This window comes from Falco biarmicus, chromosome 1 (assembly GCF_023638135.1).
Source record: "Falco biarmicus isolate bFalBia1 chromosome 1, bFalBia1.pri, whole genome shotgun sequence".
Lineage (NCBI taxonomy): Eukaryota > Metazoa > Chordata > Aves > Falconiformes > Falconidae > Falco > Falco biarmicus.
Genome location: NC_079288.1, coordinates 65485925 through 65508918, shown reverse-complemented (window position 1 = coordinate 65508918; position 22994 = coordinate 65485925). Strand labels below are relative to the sequence as shown.

Below are 22994 nucleotides of genomic sequence, written 5' to 3'. Positions count from 1 at the left end.
TTTCACACAAGCAGATTTATGCAAAAATATCAGGTATGGCTATGTGTCTATTCTGAGAGGAAAAAAAGGAGATTGTATAATGAACATGACAGCCCAGCAGAGTTCTCTTTAAAACACTATTTTCAATCCATGTGAATAAAATTGAGAATTTAATTGGCTTTGTCAAGGCAATAGAGAAGGGATAGTACAGCAAGGGAAATCGCTAAACCTTGAAAAAAGTATGCTGGCTGTGAGGATAGCTGCTAGGAAAGGTTAAATCACAGATCATGTGAAGAAGATATTTGAGAGATTCATATATTGCCACAAGGTGAAGCTTTTCAGTCAAACCTGCCTACTTCCTATAGAATAGGGGTGTTCTTTGCAGATGTCAAGAAAAGACTAACAGAAAGAAAATTCAGAATCCTGGCTTTCAGTCATACTGAACTGGAGCTGATGTTTGAATAACCACAAGGGCACTAATTTGATGAATGACTTGGTCAGAGGAGAGAGAGGAAGACACCTGTGAAAAAAGAGCCTAGAGATGAGCCGGATCTCTCTGCAGGTGGGATTATTTGATGTGATAAAGACACAATGGTTGGCAACAGACCTCTGTGGCACCCCATAGCAAATTAGAGGAGACACTGGAGGAGCTCTCTAAACAAGATGTTGGCAGATGAATCAGCTAGAGAGGACTGGGAGATAATCTAGCTATTAGAGACAGTGAACAGGGAATGGAGACTTTCAGCCTTGAGGACAGGATGAAAAGCAGCCAGCACCGCACATTCTTACTTTTTTCTATTTCTGTTTGTTTCTTGCTGCTTGCTTTTTTGGGGTTTGGTTTGTGTTTTTTTTTCTTAAAGGAAAACACCTTTTCTTCTACAAGACCTTCTGAAAATCTTTCTGTTCAAGAAACCATCTGGGGGAAAGAAAGGAAAGTGAAGATAAAATTCCAAGAGAACACTTGCACAGGCCTATTTGAAGTGTTTCTTGCCAGAAAACAAGTGCTCGTGAGCCCTCTGCAACAGCTCCAAGATATGCTTGCCTTCAGCTATATAAACAGTGGTTAACAGGGGTCTGCAGAAGAATTATTGGCACTAAGACTTATTTAAGGGAAACTAATAGAAGGAAAATGTGATACAACCAGTTTCTTTTCCTGCTTTTCAGTGGTTTTTCATCGCTGGCTCACTATAGACTTTGTGTTTTGAAGAAATAAAATGTTGCTGAAGTAATACCAATTCAATTCTTATCTGTAGGAGGTGACCTGTTTAAATGGTGCTGAATATTATTTGCTTCTGTCACTTTTCTGTGATTCAAGAACACATAAATCATATTGGTGTTGCAGCATCTCCCCGATGTGAGATTGTTAGCAGGGTTTAGCAAGTATCATTTGCACAGTGGTAAATGTGGGTACAGGAATGAATAGGCTTTTAGCCAGCAGCAAATGCATGGTGATGTGACTTGTTCTGTCAGGAGAGAAGGCTTGCCTATAGCAGATGCAAAGTAATACATGCTGACAATTTCTGCAGACCAGCAGATGCATAATAAGTTGTTAATAGGTGCTAACTTGATGGTGCTTCAGAGCTCACAAGACAATGTAATTTAGTGTACTATGCTGCTCTTTGCTTGGACCCTGTTCAGTAATGGGATTTTTCTGGTCTTTCAATAGGCTTCTAAGGGTTTCAGGCCTCTATGCATGTGAATGTGTATCGCATTAAAAACACAGCATCTCAATATTGCAAGTTATGCCCATGTTCATGCTGGCTGGAATAGTCCTATTTAGCAGTAGGTACAGTGTATGTAACAAGACATACATACGTACATACAACAGAAAAATGGGAGTAATTGTGATAAAAGCAGTGGGTACTAAGCAGAAACTGTCATTGACAAAATAGCGAGCAAAAACTCAAAAACGGTTCTGTGTTGGCGACAAGATGTCCTCATCTGAGCCTGAGACAGGATGGAACAAAACAATGCCCAGAGGAAGCTGTGTTGCAGCAGCCTATGGCAGGATTTAGCACCAATTGCTCTAAAGGGAACCACCAAAGGTGAACAGTCAGGTAACCACAGAATGAAACCCTTCTCTCTTTCCTGTCCTCTCTAATATGGACAGATGAATTCCACCATGAATGAAGGGACAGCATGTGCTTTTGATTTGGTGATTGAAACTGAATGGTGTTTTGTATGCATGAAAGGTTACTGAATGGACAGTAAAGACTGGCGGGAAACAACTAAAGAAAACACAAACCAAGCATTTTCTGCATGTCATTTTTAAGAAATGGTATGCATCCAATGGGAGCAAGAAAACGAAAGTAAATTTACTTATTACCACACTCCCGGGTGGTAACGCTAGCCAAAGGGAAGGTGGTGTGAAAACACACACAGAATTTAGAGTGAAAATAATCCAATGGGGAAAAAAAATCCTAATTTGCACTTAATGTTTTTCAGTCCATGTTTTTCTGCTGCAGCGTAGATCACTTAAAGGTCTTATATGAACTCATGTCTGAACCAATCCTTATTTTACTTAGAATGGGTCTGATGTATTATTTTTGTTCCCCCCAATACTACTTCTAACTGACCAGAGAAACTTTGCTAGGGAAAAAAACCCACAACTTAAACGCAACAGCCTGGAAGGCTGTTGTTCTTGGCATAGTTTTAATGGCTGGACAGGCCTTACATAAGAAAATTTAGTCCTGTCTAAGGTTCAAGCCACTTGACTTTACAAATTGGACAAGATTACTGTTGAATCAGGTACATCTGAAATAAGAACAACATAATTTTGTTGGAAAATAGCAGGTAAATGAGAAAGGTCATGCATGTATTATGTGCCTACCGCACTCCTCACCTGGGATGCAGCAGGATTTGTCTATGATGTTACATGTTGCCATTTCATACTGTAAAGACCTTATAAAAAAATGAAGTTATTAATAAACCAGACACATTTTGAATTAATATTTTAGATGTATGATTTTGGCTGTTGTAAAGCTTAAGGAAATGATAATTAATATTGTCCAAGCAATCAATTTCTTTCTTTGTTTTCACTTCGGTTCCTTTTTGTGGTAGGCCAGTAGTCCTGGGTAGTAGTAGGAAAAGTTAGGAACAAACATGTTAGTTTCTTCATTGCTAGGTACTTGCTTTTTTAGCTGAACTGAAGGCTAGCGTGTGGGTAACCCAAGATGTAATCAGAATCTTCAGAATCTTCTGAAGGCAGAAGTCAGTTTATTTGCACAAGGGATTATAAAAACATGTATGTTTTCTATTGTGAGGAGCTTCTGAGTCAGAGCTGGAATGTGCAATGGAAGAGTACTCATCCCTGCCGTCCCACGTGGCGCCCTCCTTAACCACAATCTCTTGCTCAGCCTGTTAGTGGGCATTTGTCAGTTTTTATAATTTTCCACAGTATGAAATGCAAACTGTAGTAGCAAACTGCATTTTCTAAGACCTTATGCATTACTAGAATTACCCAAGGAATCCTAGTGTGCCTGACTACTTTTCCCTACTTTGTACATATCACAGAAAACTGACTGAAATACCATACTATGCACTTCTGGATTTCATTTGCCATCTACAATAGGCAGCTTGCAGTGTGTTTAAAATGGCTATAACAGGCAGTGCTCTTACTAAGAGTTAGTGAGCCTGTCTCTGTGAATATTGATATAATGGATGGTGGTACCAACTACAGCTGATTACTTCCTGCTCTTCAGCCCTGCTGTCTCTGTGGAAGTTTAAGCTCCAGACTTCCTTAATTAATCATGCCAGTCTAGAAACTGGAGACAATAAGAGGTAAGTATAGTGGAGTCTTCTGCTATAGTCAGCACTTCTTTCCTTTAAATACACAGCTTGCATGTAAGCTAGCAAAGGTAATCTTTCAGGGAGAACTCTGGGCATTTTAAATATAACCTAAAATACTTGTGCAGTACACCCCTCCCAGGGATTGAACTACTAACTGTGCAAAATGCTTCTGAAACAGAGCCATTTGCTACCATAAACCAGTACGCAGATAGTGCACAAAAGCCTTAACGTCTCTTCTTATGTTGTATATAGTTTAGGAACTGCTGCTAGTAAGGTTTTATCCAAGTGAAAAAATTGAAGATTCCTGATTATAGACAGGGATCAGACAGAACTAGTAGCCTAGGCTAGTAATAGAATAAAATAAAACATAATCCTTGAATTACATGTTTCCTGAGGAGGTTTCAAAGTGCTCTGTAAACAGTCAAATCATATTTCTGTCATACATGAGGAGAGTATCAAAGAGTTCAGTGACTTGCCACATGATACAGAGAAAATCAGAGGTGCCGGGGAAAAATGTTCATTCTCACTCATATCTACATATTCTAGGTTTCACTTCTTAAACTGAAAATGCATACATTTGGGTTTTAATCTTCTTTATATTAGGAAAATGAGATCCATGAATCAGAAGGGTTCCAGATTTCCCCTGCCTTTCAAAATCTTATGTCCCCGAAAAGGGATTTTAATTTTGGTCACTTGTTTTCTTCCCTCTATGATTGGACTCCTTGATGGTAAAATAGGCAGTGAAATGAACAGTAGTGCAGTACTTTTTTTTATTTCAGAGAATAATATAGGCTTTGCTTAAAATAATCTATGAAATGCATTTGTAGCTGAAGATTTATGTCACATTTCCAAGAAGCAGTCTGCTGAAACTTCTTTGTTTTTAATGAGTAAGCATAAATACACCCCAATGAAAGCTTGCTCTGGTATCACATCAGAGTTGCTTGCATTTAAATTAGTGGGTCAGTAAGAAAGGACAGTGGAACCTTTTATTAGCAGCTGACTTCTCTCAAGTCTCATTTTACATTTTTGGTTCCAGCACTATTCAACTGAAAGGAGATACTGTAGGTGAAAAAAAAAAAACCAAAAAAAAAAAGGTGAATAACAGAGACAAGGCACAAGGCAGCTGCCAGACATCAACTTCCACTGAGTTATTCAAAAATATCTGTATCCTCGCTGATAATATAAAGAGCCATAATGCGGCATGTGTCTTTGTGAAACAGGCAGTCTTTTGTACTTGCTGGTAAGATCTTCCCATGAGCAAAGTCTAGGATACAAAGTTGAGTATTTTTTTAAAGCTGTCTTAGATGAAGAGGTCGCCCATCAAGTAAGAAACAAAGGTATATTTCCATATAAATTATATTTCACCTGCTGAAATCATTATGGTAGTGCTGTTCTCTAATGAAGTCTCTATTTTCCCTACAGTCACTTTGCGATACACCAGAAGACCTCAAAAGTGAATTTGATAGCCCTATTACTTCTGTCAGGAACTCTTGCCACTTTGCACAGCCTGATGCTCATTCCTCATCTTTAGTGATGTGATTTGAAAAGCTGCAGGATGCCTCAATTTCTCTCGAATTTTGGTTTTGACAGTTAATTAGTGTAGAAAAGACAGACACATTGTGAGACCTATATAGAGAATGTATAGCCTGTTACCACATGCATCAACAAGTGAGACGTCATGGGCAATCTCTTCCTTGCTTTCTAGCTCTTCTCAGCTTGTGCTGGACGTAAGTGCAGGTATTTGTTCTGGTAACACAGGAGAAGGTTGATGATCACTAGTATATGATGAATTACATAGCACAGACAGACTTACAGGGCTACATGCCCTATAGAATGCTATATAATTAATATGGCTGATTAATGAGAAAATAATATAATTTGTTGTTAAAACTGTGTTTTCTTTAGGATACAATATAAATTATCTGCTTGAGGAGCAGGTGGTATGCCTAATTCATCCCCAGTGTAACTTCACTGGACTCAGTTGATTTTAATTAAATTTGTTCGTTCTTTTGGGGAGACAAAGAAAAAAAAAAAGAAGTTGAGAAATACATAGCTGGGAAAGTGTCCAGTTAACGTCTTATACATGAAACTTTATGCCAGGTTTAGAGGCTCAAGTGGTTTAGTTTAATGTTGAGGACTGAAAGAGAACTATCAACTGGAATTTGAAGTTATTGTCATGGATTGTAAACATTAATTACTTTTTTTTTAAGTTGTTTTACTAATGACTTTTCTTCCCAAGTTGTGTAAATACAAAAAGGAAGCCCTTCCCTTCCTTCAATACTCTACAACTTTTTGCTTAGGAATTTTAGGTTGAGCGACTTGTGTTATTCCAGACGGGTGTGACTTCTCTGTTTTCTTTTTTTCTGTACTAAGTCAGAGGGGTAGTGAAATCAATGGAGAAGCTCTTAAGCCCCTTGTTAGGTAGAATCAATAAAAGGAATAGATGAGAACTGTGCTGAGATCTTTAATTAAGCATGCTGCGTAACAGAGGTAAGAAGCATTCTGTGACAGAGGACTGGAACAATTTGAATTAGCCTTATTTAAAAAATTTCCCTGGGATATTTAAAATGAGTGATTCAAAGTTATTAGAAAATAAGAAAAAGGAGGTGCGCTACAATCATTAAAATCCCCTTTATCACAAGATAAAATGTTTGTACGTCTTGCAAGCATCAGTAATTCAAACTTAGATATTAGCCTATAGAGTGAGACTTGTAAGACTTTCTGGCAATTACATGCAGCATGAATTTTACATTTGCTGAGTACCACAGGAAGAACCAACTGATTTCAGAGAGGGTGTTTTTCCCAGATGGGTGTATGGCATCTTGGCAGGAGATGGATTTCTTGCTCTCCCTGCCATAAATTCGCTATGGCACAAGCATTTATGTCATTTAGTGGGTGCCACAAGCATTCACGAAATCTCAGTTTCTTGATCATGAGAAACATTAAAATGCTTTATTATTTGTGTTATGACACAAAGATGGGCCTCAGTCCAGTAAAGTTCCCTTGAATTTCAGGGTACTTGAGATGTGAAAAGTAGAAAGATCCCATCCGGGGTGAGAAGTAGAGGAATCATAGCAGGAACACAACAGTGCAGATATCTTAGTTCAGATAGCGTTTGGAACTTGCACAGTTTTGTTTCTGTTTACTGATCAGCAGAAGATATGAGCTACTGTTGTAACGCCAGGCTTTTTAGACAGTTTAACTGCCTGAATGTGCCATACCTCAAGCTAATTAGATGCTGTGAGTTTTCATAGGTTTTAGGTAACCTTAGGAACTCATGTATGATTTCAAAAGTGAGTTAAGGACTAAATTCACTTTAACATTTTTTACTCGTTTTCTATAATTTAATAATTAACTTAATCAGGAGAAACAGTTGTACTAGTTTACAAATGTGGCATTACCTAAGAAAATACATGTGCAGAGCACCATCTAGTGCAGGATATCACTAACATAAAAGCCTTTCTGCTCATAAGTCACTTGTCTGTGTTTAGCTAATTTAATATGAACTATCATGTTGCGGTCAGTGCCAGCCCAGTGGTTCCTGTGACAATATCGTATTGCAATTACATGAGAGACCACGGATTGAAAATTACTTGGGAACTTTTTCAAGGATAACAAAACTGGATGCACTGAAATTCAGGTAATGATTTGAGAGAACCATATACTTTTCAGAGGAATCTGCTTATCATCCTGCCCACAACAATGAGTGATATGTTCATTAGATAATTCAATCCTATCTGTTTATAAACTAGGTTGGATGCTGATTCTTACAATAGATTTAGAGACCCAATTGCCTTTTAGGTGCCTTAAGTATACCATTTAGTTGCTCTGAGCCTTTGCTCAGCTTCTGCAGAACCTCAGAGCTATGCAGGTTCCTTAAACCAGGTGTTCACAGGTGTGCAAACCACAACTAACAGGCAAGATTAAAGATCTGACTGTCATTAAAAAGGGAAGAAAAGAAGAAAGGAAAGAAGCTATAGGAGACAGGTAAAAGAAACGTATACACAAGTATTTACGAGTTGCTGAGGAAGGATGGAAACAAGTGAGCTACAGTGGGTTTTTTTGCAAAGGTCATATTTTGGTTCTTCTGCAAGCAAACATATGCATTTGGCCCCAGGGTTGTTTAATCAATGTTTGGATATCAACATTATGTTTCTGATGCATTATGGTAAGATTAAGAGGAACTGTCTTAGTTAACTGAAGATGTAGCAATGACAAGCTGGATTTCATCCTGCACTAAACAAAGGTTAAGATGCCCTCAGGTACTTGGAAAAGGTGATTTTTGGATGAACACTGTGTATTCAATAAAAAACTAATTAAGCATCAAAGAGCCCCTATCACTGTAAAGTTTTACGTTCTCTTTGAACAAGCGCTTTAACAGAAAATGGTAACTTTTCTCTCTGAGCATGCATTCCATATGGATTTTGGTGGAATGCTTGAAACCTTGCTGTTTTCCCAATTTTCAGACATACTCTGGGAAAACAGCCAACATAGTCTCATATTCATTTCACAGTACTTTCTGGTTTTGAATACCTCCATTTTTTTATTTCTAAGAGGAGCTCTTAATAGACACTTTATAAAGACAGAAATAAGTGGAAATTTTTGAAAATTTAGGTATAGAATGCTTCCCTGGGTACTTTTTCTCTTTCACAATCGCCAAAGAGAACCCACTATTGAAGAAAAAGCTGCTCTTTCATTCTTTTTGAGATAATGAGGAGTAAATGATAGGAACATTCACAGGCCTAGCAAGGTGTTGTTCAGTTTCCCTGTGTGGGTATATCATTTTGCAAAAGAAAGGGGAAGTAGCTTTGACAGAACAAAATGTATTTACAAAAGGGGTTCAAGAACTGGTGTCAGGAGTAACAGTTTTGGGAGTGGTGGGGAGAGGTGCGCTCTGTCTAGGCAGTAAAGCTGAAGAAGTCCACTGGAAAGTGGTAGGCTGGATTGCAATACCTCAGCTCTGTCAACACATACTAGACATTCTAGGGAAAACAAATGTAGCTCTTTTACTGCCCATTTAATACACTTGAGCTTGTGGTTTCCATTCTGTTCATCTCCAATATGTTTAGCAAATGGAAGAAAACAAAATAGACAACTGAAAATATGAAGGTGTTTCCCTTGAACAAATATTACAAAAAGATGCATTTTTGATTACGCTTTGCTGGTAGCTATCATAATGTTCTTTATTAAATCATGACTGGTAGAACATTTTCCTTGTTCTTTCCTTGATTCTTGTTCTTCTTCTGTTGGGTTATATGATTTGTATCAAATGATATGTATTAATTTTCAACTATTTTTGAGTTACTATGTTGTTCTGTCTAGTGCCTGAACAAATAAACTGGCCTTTGTTCTGGTCTCTTGTAAGAATAAAGACTACCTTAGAACATGTTCATACCTATTGAGGAAATAAATTAATACAAACAGGCAAGTCAGGCAGAGAAAAGAATTCTCTTCCAAGCTGTACTCTCTTGTCTAGTAGCTATTTATGTTCGCCTGTTGAAAATAAAGGATTTATTTATTTGACAACAATTATTTGACAACCATTTTGAATTACAACATTTTCACGTGTTTTTCATGTGGCCAGAAAGATTTATTAAACAAAGAAAGGCCATAGAAAGATGGTGGGATTAAATACTGTATTTGCATATTGCTAGTGGTATGCTAGATGCTTTTCAGACAGCTAGGATATTGAAGTCCTTGTTCTGAAGAGCATTCAGTCCAGTAAACATATAAATGCATTCTAAGAGGTACAAAGAAAGATTTGATCCTCTTTCATTTTATGACTTCCAACAGAGAGAGTAAAAAGTTACATCAGAGTATGACAAAAGCAACCTAACTCAGATGAAAGATTTCATTAGTGTTCTTGTAAGTAAAAAGCACAGATTTATGCTGCAGCAAACAAAAAAATTACTGCAGATTTTATGAGCACAATCTGTACATGTTAGGAGTTTTTTTGTGTGGGCTAGAGATGCAGCTTTGCTCTACCTAAATCCTCCATGTTTTTTACTTAAATTATGTGGAATATGACCTGTCTTGATACTCTCCGAATACATGAGCTAATCTTTCCATTTTCCTGTGAAAAACTAAGGGTGCTTTTACAATTTCTACAAAATATCATCCATGTTTTTGCAAATGATTAAAGCCTTCTCCTCTTAGAGTAGCAAAAGAATTTTCAAATCATTATGGGAAATATTGTGCTTAAAACATCTTTTTTAACTACTCCAAAACTTCCATCATATTATTAATGACCCATATCTACAAACCTGCTTATAGAGTTACACAGGAACCCATTTTAAATTCTGTAATAAAATTGGATAAAAATATATATAGATGTTCTGTTTTCATGTTGAGTGCTCAAAATATATATGTAAATAAGTACATATGTATATACATACACACACATACATAGGCTGTTACGCCTTCCTGTCAGATACAGAATTTAGTTTGGTTTAACTGATTAAACAAGGTTCCAAATAAGCAGTTGTAGAGCTATCCATTGGTCCTTTTGTGCAGAGGTAGAGGGACCTGCTGAAGGCTAGAAATCTCTAGCACAGTATCTATTGATACATCAAGAAAAAGATGGGATTATCTAGGATACCTATTACCACAAAAAGCACAGACCTCAAAACCTCTATACTGTATATTTTTATCAGCACCATTTTTACATGATAATGGTCTTGTTAGCTGCCTGAGCCCCATTTTTTCTCTACTCTAATTCCCTTGTTTTGTTTAGGTGTAATCTGATTTATCTCATTGAGAGAGATCATTTCATATGAACCACTTTCCTGCCCCCCCCGCCGCGCCCCCCCCCCCCCCAAGCTGTTCTGCACCTCTTCCCTCCCTTATTTCATGCAATTCTTTCAAGGATTCTTGCCAAACTTTTGGTTTAGGAGGTTGAAAATGGAAGGAAAAATGGCCATGCAGGGAGTTATCATTCAGCTGACCTGTATTCATATTGATGTAGTTATAACCTGGCTGATAGATTGCCAGAAGTTAGTTTCAATTATGTTAAGCTTGACTGCAACTGGCTGCCACATTCAAAAACTCTATTTGGACAGAGGGAGGGAGACTGGCAAAACCACAAAAGCAAAATTATTTTAGGGAAGCAGGGAAATAAAAGTTCCGAAGTTTGGCTCAGATCCATGTGGTTTTTAAAATGTTCATTTGCTTATTCTGCTCAGCAGAAATGGATTACATTTCATCAGATAGCTTTCTAGAGCGTGTTCCTATCTTCTCCGAGGCAGCAAGCACTAATCAGCAATTTTTGTTATTAGTGGCTACTAGAGTCTATTGTAGTGCTAGGAACAAAAGGCAGGGATAGGCAGAGTCTCTCTTACAATTTTTTTTTGTACAAGAAAAATGTGAGTATGTAGCTTGATAAGGGGGAAAGCCCAGGGAGCCAAGACAAGCAAAAAGGAAAAGAAGAAGATAAAAGGCTTAGAAGCTGAACCACTTTCAAATGACTGAACAGGACATGCAAAATTAGCAAGTTGTGGAGTCTAACAAATACATAAAGAAAGTAAAGATTAATAGAGTAAGCACTAGGAACCTCTAAAATGCCAGATTGTATCTGCACATAAAATACAATTCCCTCTACACATGCATTATATTCAAAGCATAGGCCACATTAAAATTAGTTGCAGCTTTTGTTATTTAGCCTTTTGGTAAACTCCAAACTTCAATATGTCAAAGTCCAGGTTTTTTTACCAAATGTTAGCAAAAAAAAAAAAAAAAAAAAGGCAGGCATGATGGTTATGAAGAAGAAGAAAAGCATAATTACTAACCATCTAAACATGTCAGACTGAAGCCTAGAAATGCTTCAGCAACAACAGACAATCCATTTCTGTGTACTGGATTCAATTGATTCTAGCCTGGTAGCATCCATTCTCTTCCTTCAGTTCCCTGCCTCATTCTTTATACTTTTTATGTACGCTATGTACACAATACATGCAATAAATAAATCAGAGGAATTTACAGGCAACTCACTTCTAAAGCCTTGAACCATTCCAAAGAAGGTATGTTCCATCCACTGGGAAAACCAGCTTTACTCTTGTATTTAAATAGTTCTTTTGGTTGTAATAAGTACAATTAATTTTCATTTTTGAGATAACACGGTGACAATAGTGTCTTTTTAAAAGGTGAAAGGATTTGTAGTTACTGCAGAAGCCAAAAATTCTCCATGTTGATGAAGATGTCCTTATTCCTAGGTGAATGCCTGCCTTTGTAAAAAAGTTGTGTACACGCATTAGCGCTAGATTTATATCTACAGAATCATAGGCCAGATTGTTTTCTTATTTATATCTTATAAAACTACGGGTTGCAGAGGAATTATTCCAAATGTATATAAGCATAGATGAGAAGCAAAAATCTGCCCATCTGTTTTAATTTGGATTGATTTGATAAAAGATAAATCGTCTTAATAAAATACTTAAACAATATTAGGTTCAAAATCTGCTGGTCTGACCTTCATGACAACGGATTTCAGAGAATACCACCACCCGTGCCAAGTGTACCAAACAATCCCATTGTCCGTCATTGCAGTATAGGGGCCTCTATAGTACAAACCGTTCAAGTTGGCAGAGTGACACCTGGTGGAAAAGGAAAACAGAAATAAGGCCTCCTGTCGTAAAGTTACAAGCATTTGTTGTGTCTGCTTGAGTCAAAAACTTCGCGTTAACAGCCCCGTTTGACAGCGGCAAAAATTTGCATTTGTGGACTTCAATGCACCTAAACAATAACCTTTTAATTAGGGCGCAAGTGCAAGTGCTTTTAGCTTCTCTGAAACAAAAGTTCTTTTTGTTCTTTCCACATGTTTTCTGACATTAATAGCTCTCTGAGTTCTGCCTGCTAATCTGTTTCAGTGGAGAATTACTCTAGAGTTGTTCAGGTCATGGGTGGCAGCAGGGCATACACCAAGCAAAACTCTGGGAAGCAAACACTGTGCTGCTTTTTGTTGTTCCAGAGTTGCCCCTCTTAAGTTTTGCAGTTACCCCACAGGGTGTGTCATATGACAAAACCTGAATACTAACACCAGTTTGCCTATTCAGCTGTGGACTTCTATTTACAAATAGGTGAAATCTGACAGCTAATTAAACATATGTATACCAATTCACTGGATCATTGGAACTGGTATTTTATGTGACTGTTCAAAGTACTTTTTGTTTGTTCTTTAACATACTGAAGCAGAAACACTGTTACAGTTTATTAAATACAGTGATTAAAACAAACACCCTAGCAAAACCCAGAAGGCTCGAACAGGTACCACCACAACCTTGACGCTGACTTGGTTCCTACCAAAAGAAGGTTAGATCCTTATGTGATTATATGGAGACCAGAATGGTTGTTTCTTCTGCAGCATGTCGTTATGAATCGGCTTGGTTTATGCGCCAATTCAGTGTTTTGTTTAAAGTGCTGTTATTATCTAGCTGGTTGAACACCATGATGAATTTCAAAAGCAGACTTTAGAAAATATGTAAACAGAAGACGGTCCAAATGAACCTTATAGGTGTTATTATTGGCAAATCTTAGTCTCTTTGGCTGTCCTTACACTTCATTAAAAACAATTTTTGAGAACCGAAATGAAAACTGTGATAAATTACTCATAGGAAAATTCTCATATATATATATATATGCACTTATTTATTGCTTACAATTTTTAAGTTCAATTTTGGCAATGTGTTGGTTGAAAGCTTATAAACTGCAGATATCAAAAGTGACTTTGAGAACGACAAACTTGTGTCAGAGCTGACATAACCTGTCCAGCCATACGAATTCTGTGTGGAGCAGGCACTCTGTCTAATTTGAGTTGAAACACAGATTTCATTGGAAGAATCATAATTGCTGAGGCATTTAGACCAACTGAACTGCTTTTTTTACGTCCTTTGATGGAAGCTCGCAAACATAATTTCGTCAACAGCAACATGAGCCAGTAACAACTCTTAATTAGTGCTGGGAGGCACTCATAGCAAAAATACACAGTATTCTGTAACTGACTGGATGCTGCCTGAAGTAACTGGACATACTAAAGAAACAACTGGCATGTGATTATTGATATGATATTCTGAAGCAACATTCATTATTCACAAGTCAATAAACACGTTACAGTTAGCCTATGTTTCTCCTTTCTTTCTGATAGGCTGATTTTTAAAGTAAAAAACTGCACTGCAATAGTTTCAAAAGTATAGTCAACTCTCAATTATCCATGGACATTTTCTCTGAATTATATATTAACTATGTGACAGATGCGGAGAGATGGAGTTGGTTTCCCGAAACTGAACTCTGCCTGGATTTAACCGACTCCAGTACTGCCCCACATGGATGTAGCTGTGCTGTCTCCAGGATGATTAGTGAGGCAGGAAGCCTGACTTACTGAGATCTGCGGCCCCAGCTTGATGCCTGGCAGATCCACTGTCGTCATCCATGCATGGTGTAACTAAAACTAAGAGTGCTGGAGGAGGAGGGAATAAGCTCACGCCAACCAGACTCGTTAGTGTGTCTTTTACCGTTACAGTCCTACTGATCTTTGCAATGCCCTGGATGCAGGAAAGATTATGACCTGGGTGTAGTACTAGAGTAAACCCCGCTCTGCGGATTTGCATCCAAACTGAAAATCTCTTCTAGAGCTTTGCTTATGAAAGAATGCACAGAGGACATTTTTCTGCAGAAGTCCAGGACAGCAAATGCTGAGCTAGAACAAGACCAGTGACTTTAAAGTAGACCTGGGCTACTTCCATGTGGCCTTACTTGTGTCACATTCTTTGGTATTCATATTATCTGGGTGTTTCTGTATTTCATTAGTCCAGATAGCATAGAGCTGGCTATAAAAATTTCCTTCATAGCTGGGAGCTCCTATACAAACCAGCCAAGAGCACTAATTCCTTCTGTGTTTGCTAATCTGTGCATAACAAATACGTGTTCTGAGTGCTTTCCTTTCTATGCCAGTATTGTTCTTTTGGGTAGGATTCAAGGATACTGAAATTTTCTAATAATTTGTAGTATGTGGTTTTATGTTAGGCTTAACATAAAAAAGTCAGTAGCAAGGCAGTGGAATAACACTACTCTTTTTCATTATCCAGATAGACTGTCTCTTTAGGAGCATGAGCTACACAGCAATAATAGGAACTAGCCTGGTAGGAGTTAGCTATCTTTAGTAGTTAGGTAGCACCAACTACAAGGTATTAATAACTGTCAAGTTCTGCCATACAGCTACTTTTGCAAAGGAGTCATTCTTTTTTCCAGACCAATCCAATATTTAAAAAAAAAAAGTTTTTAAAAGACAAAAAATGTATGCAGTTGACTAAAAGTTATTGGTGAATCACTCGTAATGAACTCAGCATGACATCAGTGTTTTATGCTATTTGAGGTCTAGATATTCCTCTAAATCAATAAAAGTTCTGATTTCATGGGAAAAGGATCTCCAACACAGTTGCCTTTCCCTTTAATATCTTAGCTTTCATAAGAACTGCAAAAAAACTTTTCTCTGCATGTGATTTTTTCCATATGTCAAACATTCTGCTGACCCACTATCCGTGCAAATATATTAAAACGTACTAAAATAAATAATTGATTGTGAAATCTTGAGTTAATAGCTACATCACATCAACTAAGGTGGTCACAGACTACTTATGGGAATAGTTTGGAAAATGAGGAGTTAAAAACCAGAAACAAAGGATGACACAACAGAGAGAAACAATGGAGTTGATCCAGCCTGGCAGCTCTTGCCAAGTGAACTGAGTTCACATTGAGAGAGTAGTATGCTTCCCTGAGTTGTATTTTAAACCTCTCTGTTACACAGCTGAATTGCATAGTTTCTCTTCATGGCTATATTTATCTAATTAATTAAGGGAAAGAACATAGCTGCCTATACAGACAGTGCTAACACTACCAGTTTTATCCTTTCTTTTTGAATTGGTCATGTGTATGTAAGTAGGATTTTAAAATTCTTTCACTGAACCCTATTGAAAAAAATCTTCCTCTCAGTCCAACCATGCTCACTGATAGAAACTGAGTACATGCATTCCTTTCTTGATATAGAAGGAATAACAAGAGTGAGATGCTGTGAACTGAGGTGAAAAACATGAGGCTTAATAACCCAGCGCTAGCTTAACTTGTCAGATATTCTGCAGCACTGCCACATCTGGTCTCGTGCAACACAGGAGAAATGCAAGAGTGAATGCTTCAGGGATATGTATGATGAAGTACATCTGCAAACTCTACATGACCTACTTGTGTAAAAACTGGTTACCTTTAAGGGGCAGAATTATCTTCTCTTTACTGTTCGATAACAAAGATGACCAAAGCCTATAGCAAATACCATTATTGCAAACCAACTTGAGCTGTATGGTAGGTGCTGTCCCTTCTAAAGTGAGTCTCAGCCTTACCAGCACTGAGATCTCTGGTAGAGGTCAAGGGCAGACGGCAAATATAATAAACAATGCCAGTCCTACCTTCTACCATATATTATTATTGTATGCATGAAGCAGAATAGGTGACAATACTGATATAAGATCAAAATACCTGACCTGTTAAACCACCAGCCAGCCTTTTCCTCTTCAGCACAGTTCCCTTCATAGTTGTCATTATCCCTGTCTCTAGTACTGAATTTCATTCCTCGATGGTCAGCCCACCATTTTACTTCAGGATGAAATCCACCAGTAAGAGAATCACCAGCTGTACCAGAGTATTCTCCACAATTCATCTCATAAGAATGCTAATGAAAAATGTGAAGAAAGGAAAAAACAGAAAAAAAAATAATAATTCCAATGTGTCTTTAGCCTTTAGCATGTCAGAGAGTGAAACCACAAAGTGGAAACAAAGCTGTTCCATTTGCTACTATTTTTACACTCAGAAATGTCATGCCACTTAAACACTGTGTACTAGATAATGAAGGAGTGTAAAGATGGTTAGCAAGGGTAAAATTTGTCAATAACCTTATGTATAAATGACATAAAAACAATATTAGTTAGCACAGTTAGTTAACAGATCAGAATATCATGTACCATTATTGTTGGTTATCGCAACAAAAATACAAAAAACCAGCTTTTATCCATGGCTGCTAAACCAAATGATTCATACATCTTACAGAAAGTGTGAAATTGATGTATCAATGTAAACCACTGCTATTACATATTTGAAAATTACAAATGTGTAAGAAAAAAAAAGGTTCTACACAAACCTTTATGAAAATTAGAGAACCTGTGTGTTTATTGTATGTCTACAGAATCCATATTTACATTAAAACCTCTAGTCATTATTTAATATTTCATTACCTCTTCACCTGCAACGCTGAATCTTGCATATTGTGCAAAACGCCGTTCTCCCTCAAAATCAGTTAGATCTATTCTTAAAGTATAGTTCCCTTAAGAAATAACAAAACACATTATTTTAGTTAAACTAGCCTATCTCACTACTTTTCAGAACAGAACAATACAGCAGGAAATTAAAATACTATGTTTTTATAACGAGTCTGATCTCTATCATCAGCATATTTTATGGGTTTCTGTTGTCTTTCTTTATGCATATTAAAGTATATCTTGCTATTAATTATCTTTATTCAACTGATTCAGCTTAGAAAATTTTAGAATTATTCCAATACAGATTTTCAAGTGTAGACAAAAAAAGTCTAAAAAAGTGGCCTTATGGGCTTTATATTTTAGTAAGTTATTTGAGGTGGTAATGAGGTCGTAGTGAGAATCAATCAATAAGCATACAGCTAAAAATTTAGATTTTTATACTCTCAAGATAAAAGAGTTAAACCAGGACCACGTCATGCTGGCATTGATTTCCGTATGAATTAGCTGGCCAAGTCAATGGGTAAGTTTTGCATATGCAGCATTCTACAGCAAAGCAGAAGTTTGCAGTAGATTGAGTGACTATTAGACGAAAATAGCTTTCTAAGACAGGACTAGATTTACCTTCATGTAATAGCCTATGCAGCCATGTAAAGCCCTGACTAAATGAATTGGCACAGCATGCTACCTGACTGGGCTGTTAGTGATGCTCACTGTGAAGTGGGTAGAGACAATTCTTTTGTATGCTTCTGTCTACCCTTCCCTGTTTTGCGGGGGCTCCCTGCATGCCATTGGCTCAATGACAGTTTTCAGCCTTTTGTTGGAAAACATATATTCAAGTGTGTTTTGTTCTGAAACTTGGAGAAGTCCACGATAAGCAACAACAGAACTCAGGATTTATGATAACAAAAAGGGTAACAAAAAATGGCCCAGAAAGAGCAAAGAAACAGAAACAATAGAAGACTATTGTTATAATATAAATCTTACCTTGATTAGTCAAATAATGAAGATTTTTATTTCCAAGCCAATATTCACCATTTGTCAAAACAAAATTTCCAAAGCCTTCTTCATAGTCAGTCCAGACTCTGCAAAGAATATAAATTACTAATTTAGCAAAAAAAGCAAGTTTGCTGGGATGTTTATTTTATCATACAATCATAGATCAAAGAATAATTCAAAATGGAAGGAACCTCAGGAAGTAATCTAGTCCAATGTCCTGCTCAAGGCAGAATCAGCCATGAGATCAGACCAGGTTGCTCAGGGTTTGTCCAGCTAGATCTTGAAAACCTCCAAGGATGGAGACCGTGTATCTTCTTTGGGCAACCTGCTGACAGCTCTCATGGTGAAAAAGTTTTTCCTTATATATAGTCTGAACCTCTCTTATTTCAAATTATGTACTTTGTCTCTTATTCTCCCACCAGACACCACTGTAAAGAGCCTGTTTACTCAACGTGCTCTCAAAGTGCTCTGTTTTCTTAGTGACCTCCTTGTAGGTACAGGCAGGCTGCTACTGAGTTCTGCTTAACTCCAAGCCTGAGCCTGTTCTCACAGGGCAAGTGCTCCAGCCCTTGATCATCTTGGTAGTTCTCTGCTGGACTCTGTAGGTTCATTATATATCTGAACATTAATAAGAAAATATTTTAGACTTTATTATCTTATATATATTATTGATCTTCACAGAATGGTTTCTGTTTCTGACATGTGAAAAGCTGAATCCCACACTAAACTGGTCACTGAATCACCGTCCAAAGAGTAGTCCTAAGAGGTACATTCAAAGGGGTTTAAGTTTAACAAATCTTAAGACCAGAAGAAAACACATTAGCTCAGTCCCATCTCTGGTATAGGACAATTTACCCAAAGTTAAAACATTTTTCCTGGTTAAATCCAGGGGATCTAAGTGAATGTGTAGGTGTATCACAAGCATTGTTTCTTTATTTTCCATGATTTGATTAAGCTGTGAAACTCCTGCAGCTAGATATATCATTTTGTAAACTGAGGTGTTAGCTAGCCATTTCCATTTTTGACTTATTGACTGATTCTAACAATTTTGGAACTCATACTGATGCATAGTTTCAAGAATATATTTCAGTGTATACTGAAAAAATTGAATCTTTTCCCTGCCTACAGTGGCTTTAAAACACTTTCTCAGTGGGTTTGGTTTCATTACGTGTTCTAATGGGGACAAAAATAGAATCTATTTCCTTGATGAGAAGCAACCATACTTTGACCAATGAATGGCTGAAGGTATTAGGCTGGGGACAGGCAGTCATAAGAGAAAAGCAGCACCTGCTACTCAGGTAGCTGGTAGCCTCTGGCAAAGGAGAAGAATGAATTGTGTGTGGTGGTTAACAATTTTAAATGTAGTTTGTCTGACCATATTTTATAAAATAAAAATAGCAAAGTTTTCTTGGCTGGATTGCAGTTTTTCATCCTCTCTGGAGATCGCTTCTGTATTTCACAGGGGTGTTGTCAAGTTAGCTGCAGTAATTATAAACACAGGTAAGAGAACTCCACAGAAGGATGCAGATACATGAAAAGCTAATTGGGCAAAGCAGAGGTTCTAAAATCCTTCTTGTTGCTTCTCATATCTGTAGATATCTGGGGTTTTTTTATATTCAAGTCTCACAGCACCAAAAATGTCACTTCTGGACATTTCCCAAAAAAACACTTGCGTCTTGGCAAAGGCAAGGAGGTTAGGTATTTACAAATCAAGTTCTCCCCATCTTACCTTTCCTGAAGGCATTTTACCATAAGCTACAAATTACCACGTAGTGGGCTTCTTTGAAACTTGCTTGCTGATGATTCAAGCAGATTGCTTACCTTTTTAGTTTTTTACATTTTTACCGTTTGCAAAAGACAAGGCAGTCCTTTACTTGTCATTAAGAGTTCTTGCTCCAACAATTGTTAATGCATTTGACATTGAAGCGTCCTCACATAAAATGCACAAGCTGTTAAAAAAAGACTAGAAGAGATGTCTCCCCGAAGACAGCCAGAGTCAGAAGCAGTATCTCATCTGGAGGCCATCCCACAGAATAACCATTCCTCCCTTTTATCTGGGATAACAACTTATGTAATTCTAAAGTTAAGATTTAACTTCGCCGCATCTGGTTTAACGTTTCTGCACTTTGTTTCCAATTTTAATGACTAAGTCTAGTACCTACCTATCAAAATTCTGGCTCCCATCAGAACGTCTCTGAAAAACAGTCCAACCACCCCCTTCAGACATGTCACAGAAGGCAAGGAATTCAGTAGGACTCTGGATAGGTTTCATCTTATAAAATCCACTTTGCTTATGGCCGTCATTGTAGATTTCTGCACAATCTGCTCACAAAACATTCATTGGACATCAGTGTTTTTTAGTCTTACACTTACTGACAAAATCAGAAATCAAGTCAGTAACAGAAATCAAGTCATGTCACGTAAGAATCGCGTATGAACCAGGCTAATACAAAATAAATAACCTCTGCAAACACATTTCTATGACTGTTGGGCATTTTCTTGTGTTTGTATTGCTTTAAAACTTTATTGAGCTGGTATTATTTTGACGTTTCTTTAAAAAAATCTTTTTTCCACCATAAAGTATTATCATTTTTGTTTTCATTGACTAGCAAAATAACTCCTCTGGTTTAAGTGGTGTCGCTTTTAATTTAAAAGGGTATCATCCACATTAGAATCCTGTTACAATCTTATAATTTCTCTATATACAAACCACACAGTAATCTTTGAAAATAAACATGTACTTCTATGTCCAGAAAGTCCACAGAGAACTGCCAAAACCAAGAGTATGGAACCTGCAGTGTCAAAAAAGGGAAACAGTTGCTGGACCTCATACTCTTGTCCATTGTACCAAACAGGTACAAAAACATATAGAAGACTACCCCCAAAAAGTGCAATGTATGTGTAAAATGATACCACCTTGACTTAATACCGTTTACGGTCTCAACTGCATTGGCCTTAATGACTAATCAGCATTTAGAGCAATGACAAAATTCAGAGCTCATGAAAATATAACAGCGATGTAATTGTATAATCTTATATTTTTTCCCCCTAGGACTTAAGAAATGAAAGTGGTTCTTTTTTTATATGCAGTCTACCATCAAGTAGTCATACAGGAAAGACGTATAATTTTCAATATTTCTGTTTTTCCTGGCAAAGGTAGGGATGATTAACTGTAAGATTTTCCCTGAAACATTTATGAACGTGCTGGCTGAACTTCCAGGCAAGTTTGGAACTTTCTGAACTATTTTATTTCTTCTCAGTGAAAGTGTCAGTGAAGATTAGACATAGAAAATAAACACTTTATACTGAAACAAACAGAAATGCCAGGATTTGAATAAACTTGAATAGAAAACATTATTTAAATAACAGCTGAGTGGTCTTTCTAGAGAATGTTTGATTAACTTATGGAAAATAGCTTTTCTTGTCTGTTATTTTCTTAGTAGGTTAGCAGAACACGTAAGCATATTTTAATTTTTAGCAGGTGTATTTAATGTGGAATTTCTCCCTCCCTATCTAACCCCAAATTATCCAGCTCTGTTGACATTGAAATGCTATTGTAGTTTGAATAAAATAATGCAGTATCAACAGGGAAAAGCATTTTCCAAGCTACAAGGACAGTGAAAAAATAATGGGAAAAAAATCGGAAACTTGAACAACTTAAATCTGTTATATAGAATCACAGTTTAAGAAAATAAACTGAGACATATGCTAAGAAAGGACAAATACCTTTCAGCTAAATGTGGGTTTAATAGTTTTTTCTAATAACAAATGTGTCAACCATAATCATAAAAGAAAGTATCCCATGATGCTGAATACATAAATTAATATACAGTTAAAATTTAAAGTCAGATGTACAACTGCTTTTATTTTTATTTTAATGGTGCTTTATTATATTTGATGCCTTGTTATATGTTGTGATTTCTTCCAGCATCATGAACACTACAAGCATATTCAAACAATGCTATTGAAAGTTATAGAAGTTTAGACTCTCTAGCACTGGACAAATAAAAATCAACACCATCCAAGAATCAGACTCTCAAATTGTATTTTCAATCCAACTGTTGGTTTGGGTGGTGTTTTATTATTTTAAGAGTTTGGGCCTCACTCCAGCTACTACAAACTAACACACAGCCTTCTTCCAGTGCAGAGCGACCGGTTCACCACCCCCGAACGCTGGCGAGATTACAAAAACAACTTAAAACCAGTACTTTAGAAGCTGTGATGTCCTGAGCTGAACCTAACTAAGTCAAAATGTTGATCTGCTTGAGGGTCAGAAGGCTCTACAGAGCGATCTGAACAGGCTGGACCAATGAGCCAAGGCCAAGTGTATGAGGTTCAACCAGAATTGCCAGGTCCTGCATTTGGGTCACAACAACCCCACGCAACGTTACAGTCTTGGGGCAGAGTGGCTGGAAAGCTGCCGGGGGGAAAAGGTCCTGGGGGTGCTGGCTGACAGATGGCTGAACATGAGCCAGCAGTGTGCCCAGGTGGCCAAGAAGGCCAACAGCATCCTGGCTTGTACCAGAAATGGTGTGACCAGCAGGACTAGGGATGTGATTGTCCCCCTGTACTCAGCACTGGTGAAGCCACACCTTGAATACTATGCTCAGTTTTGGGCCCCTCACTACAAGAAAGACATTGAGATGCTGGACCATGTCCAGAGAAGGGCAACAAAGCTGGTGAAGGGTCTGGAGCACAAGTGTTATGAGGAACAATGGAGGGATCTGGGGCTATTTAGTCTGGAGAGAGGGAGAATCAGGGAGGACCTTACTGCTCTCTACAACTACCTGAAGGGAGGTTGTAGGCAGGTGGGGGTAGGTCCCTTTTCCCAGGTTACAAGTGATAGGACAAGAGGAAAGTGCCTCAAGTTGCACTAGGGGAGGTTTAGATTGGATATTAAGAAAAATTTCTTTTTTCTGAAAGGGTGGTCAGGCATTG

At 37.5% G+C, this 22994-nt stretch overlaps 1 protein-coding gene across 2 annotated transcripts in view; it reads right to left on the bottom strand.

Moving 5' to 3' along the window:
• Positions 1 to 4514: 4514 nt before the first annotated feature.
• FGL1 (fibrinogen like 1) overlaps positions 4515 to 22994 on the bottom strand; it is a 30874-nt gene continuing 12394 nt past the window's right edge. The window contains exons 6-11 of one of the 2 annotated variants that reach the window (XM_056330844.1): positions 20219 to 20378; positions 18045 to 18142; positions 17037 to 17125; positions 16290 to 16477; positions 9164 to 12356; positions 4515 to 4827 (exon numbers count right to left, since the gene is read on the bottom strand). In XM_056330844.1, the coding sequence (XP_056186819.1) occupies positions 12197 to 12356; positions 16290 to 16477; positions 17037 to 17125; positions 18045 to 18142; positions 20219 to 20378 (695 nt within the window). In that variant the 3' untranslated portion in view covers positions 4515 to 4827; positions 9164 to 12196. Of the gene's footprint in view, positions 4828 to 9163; positions 12357 to 16289; positions 16478 to 17036; positions 17126 to 18044; positions 18143 to 20218; positions 20379 to 22994 lie in introns of those variants that run through there. The other variant, XM_056330854.1, reaches the window with a different exon arrangement.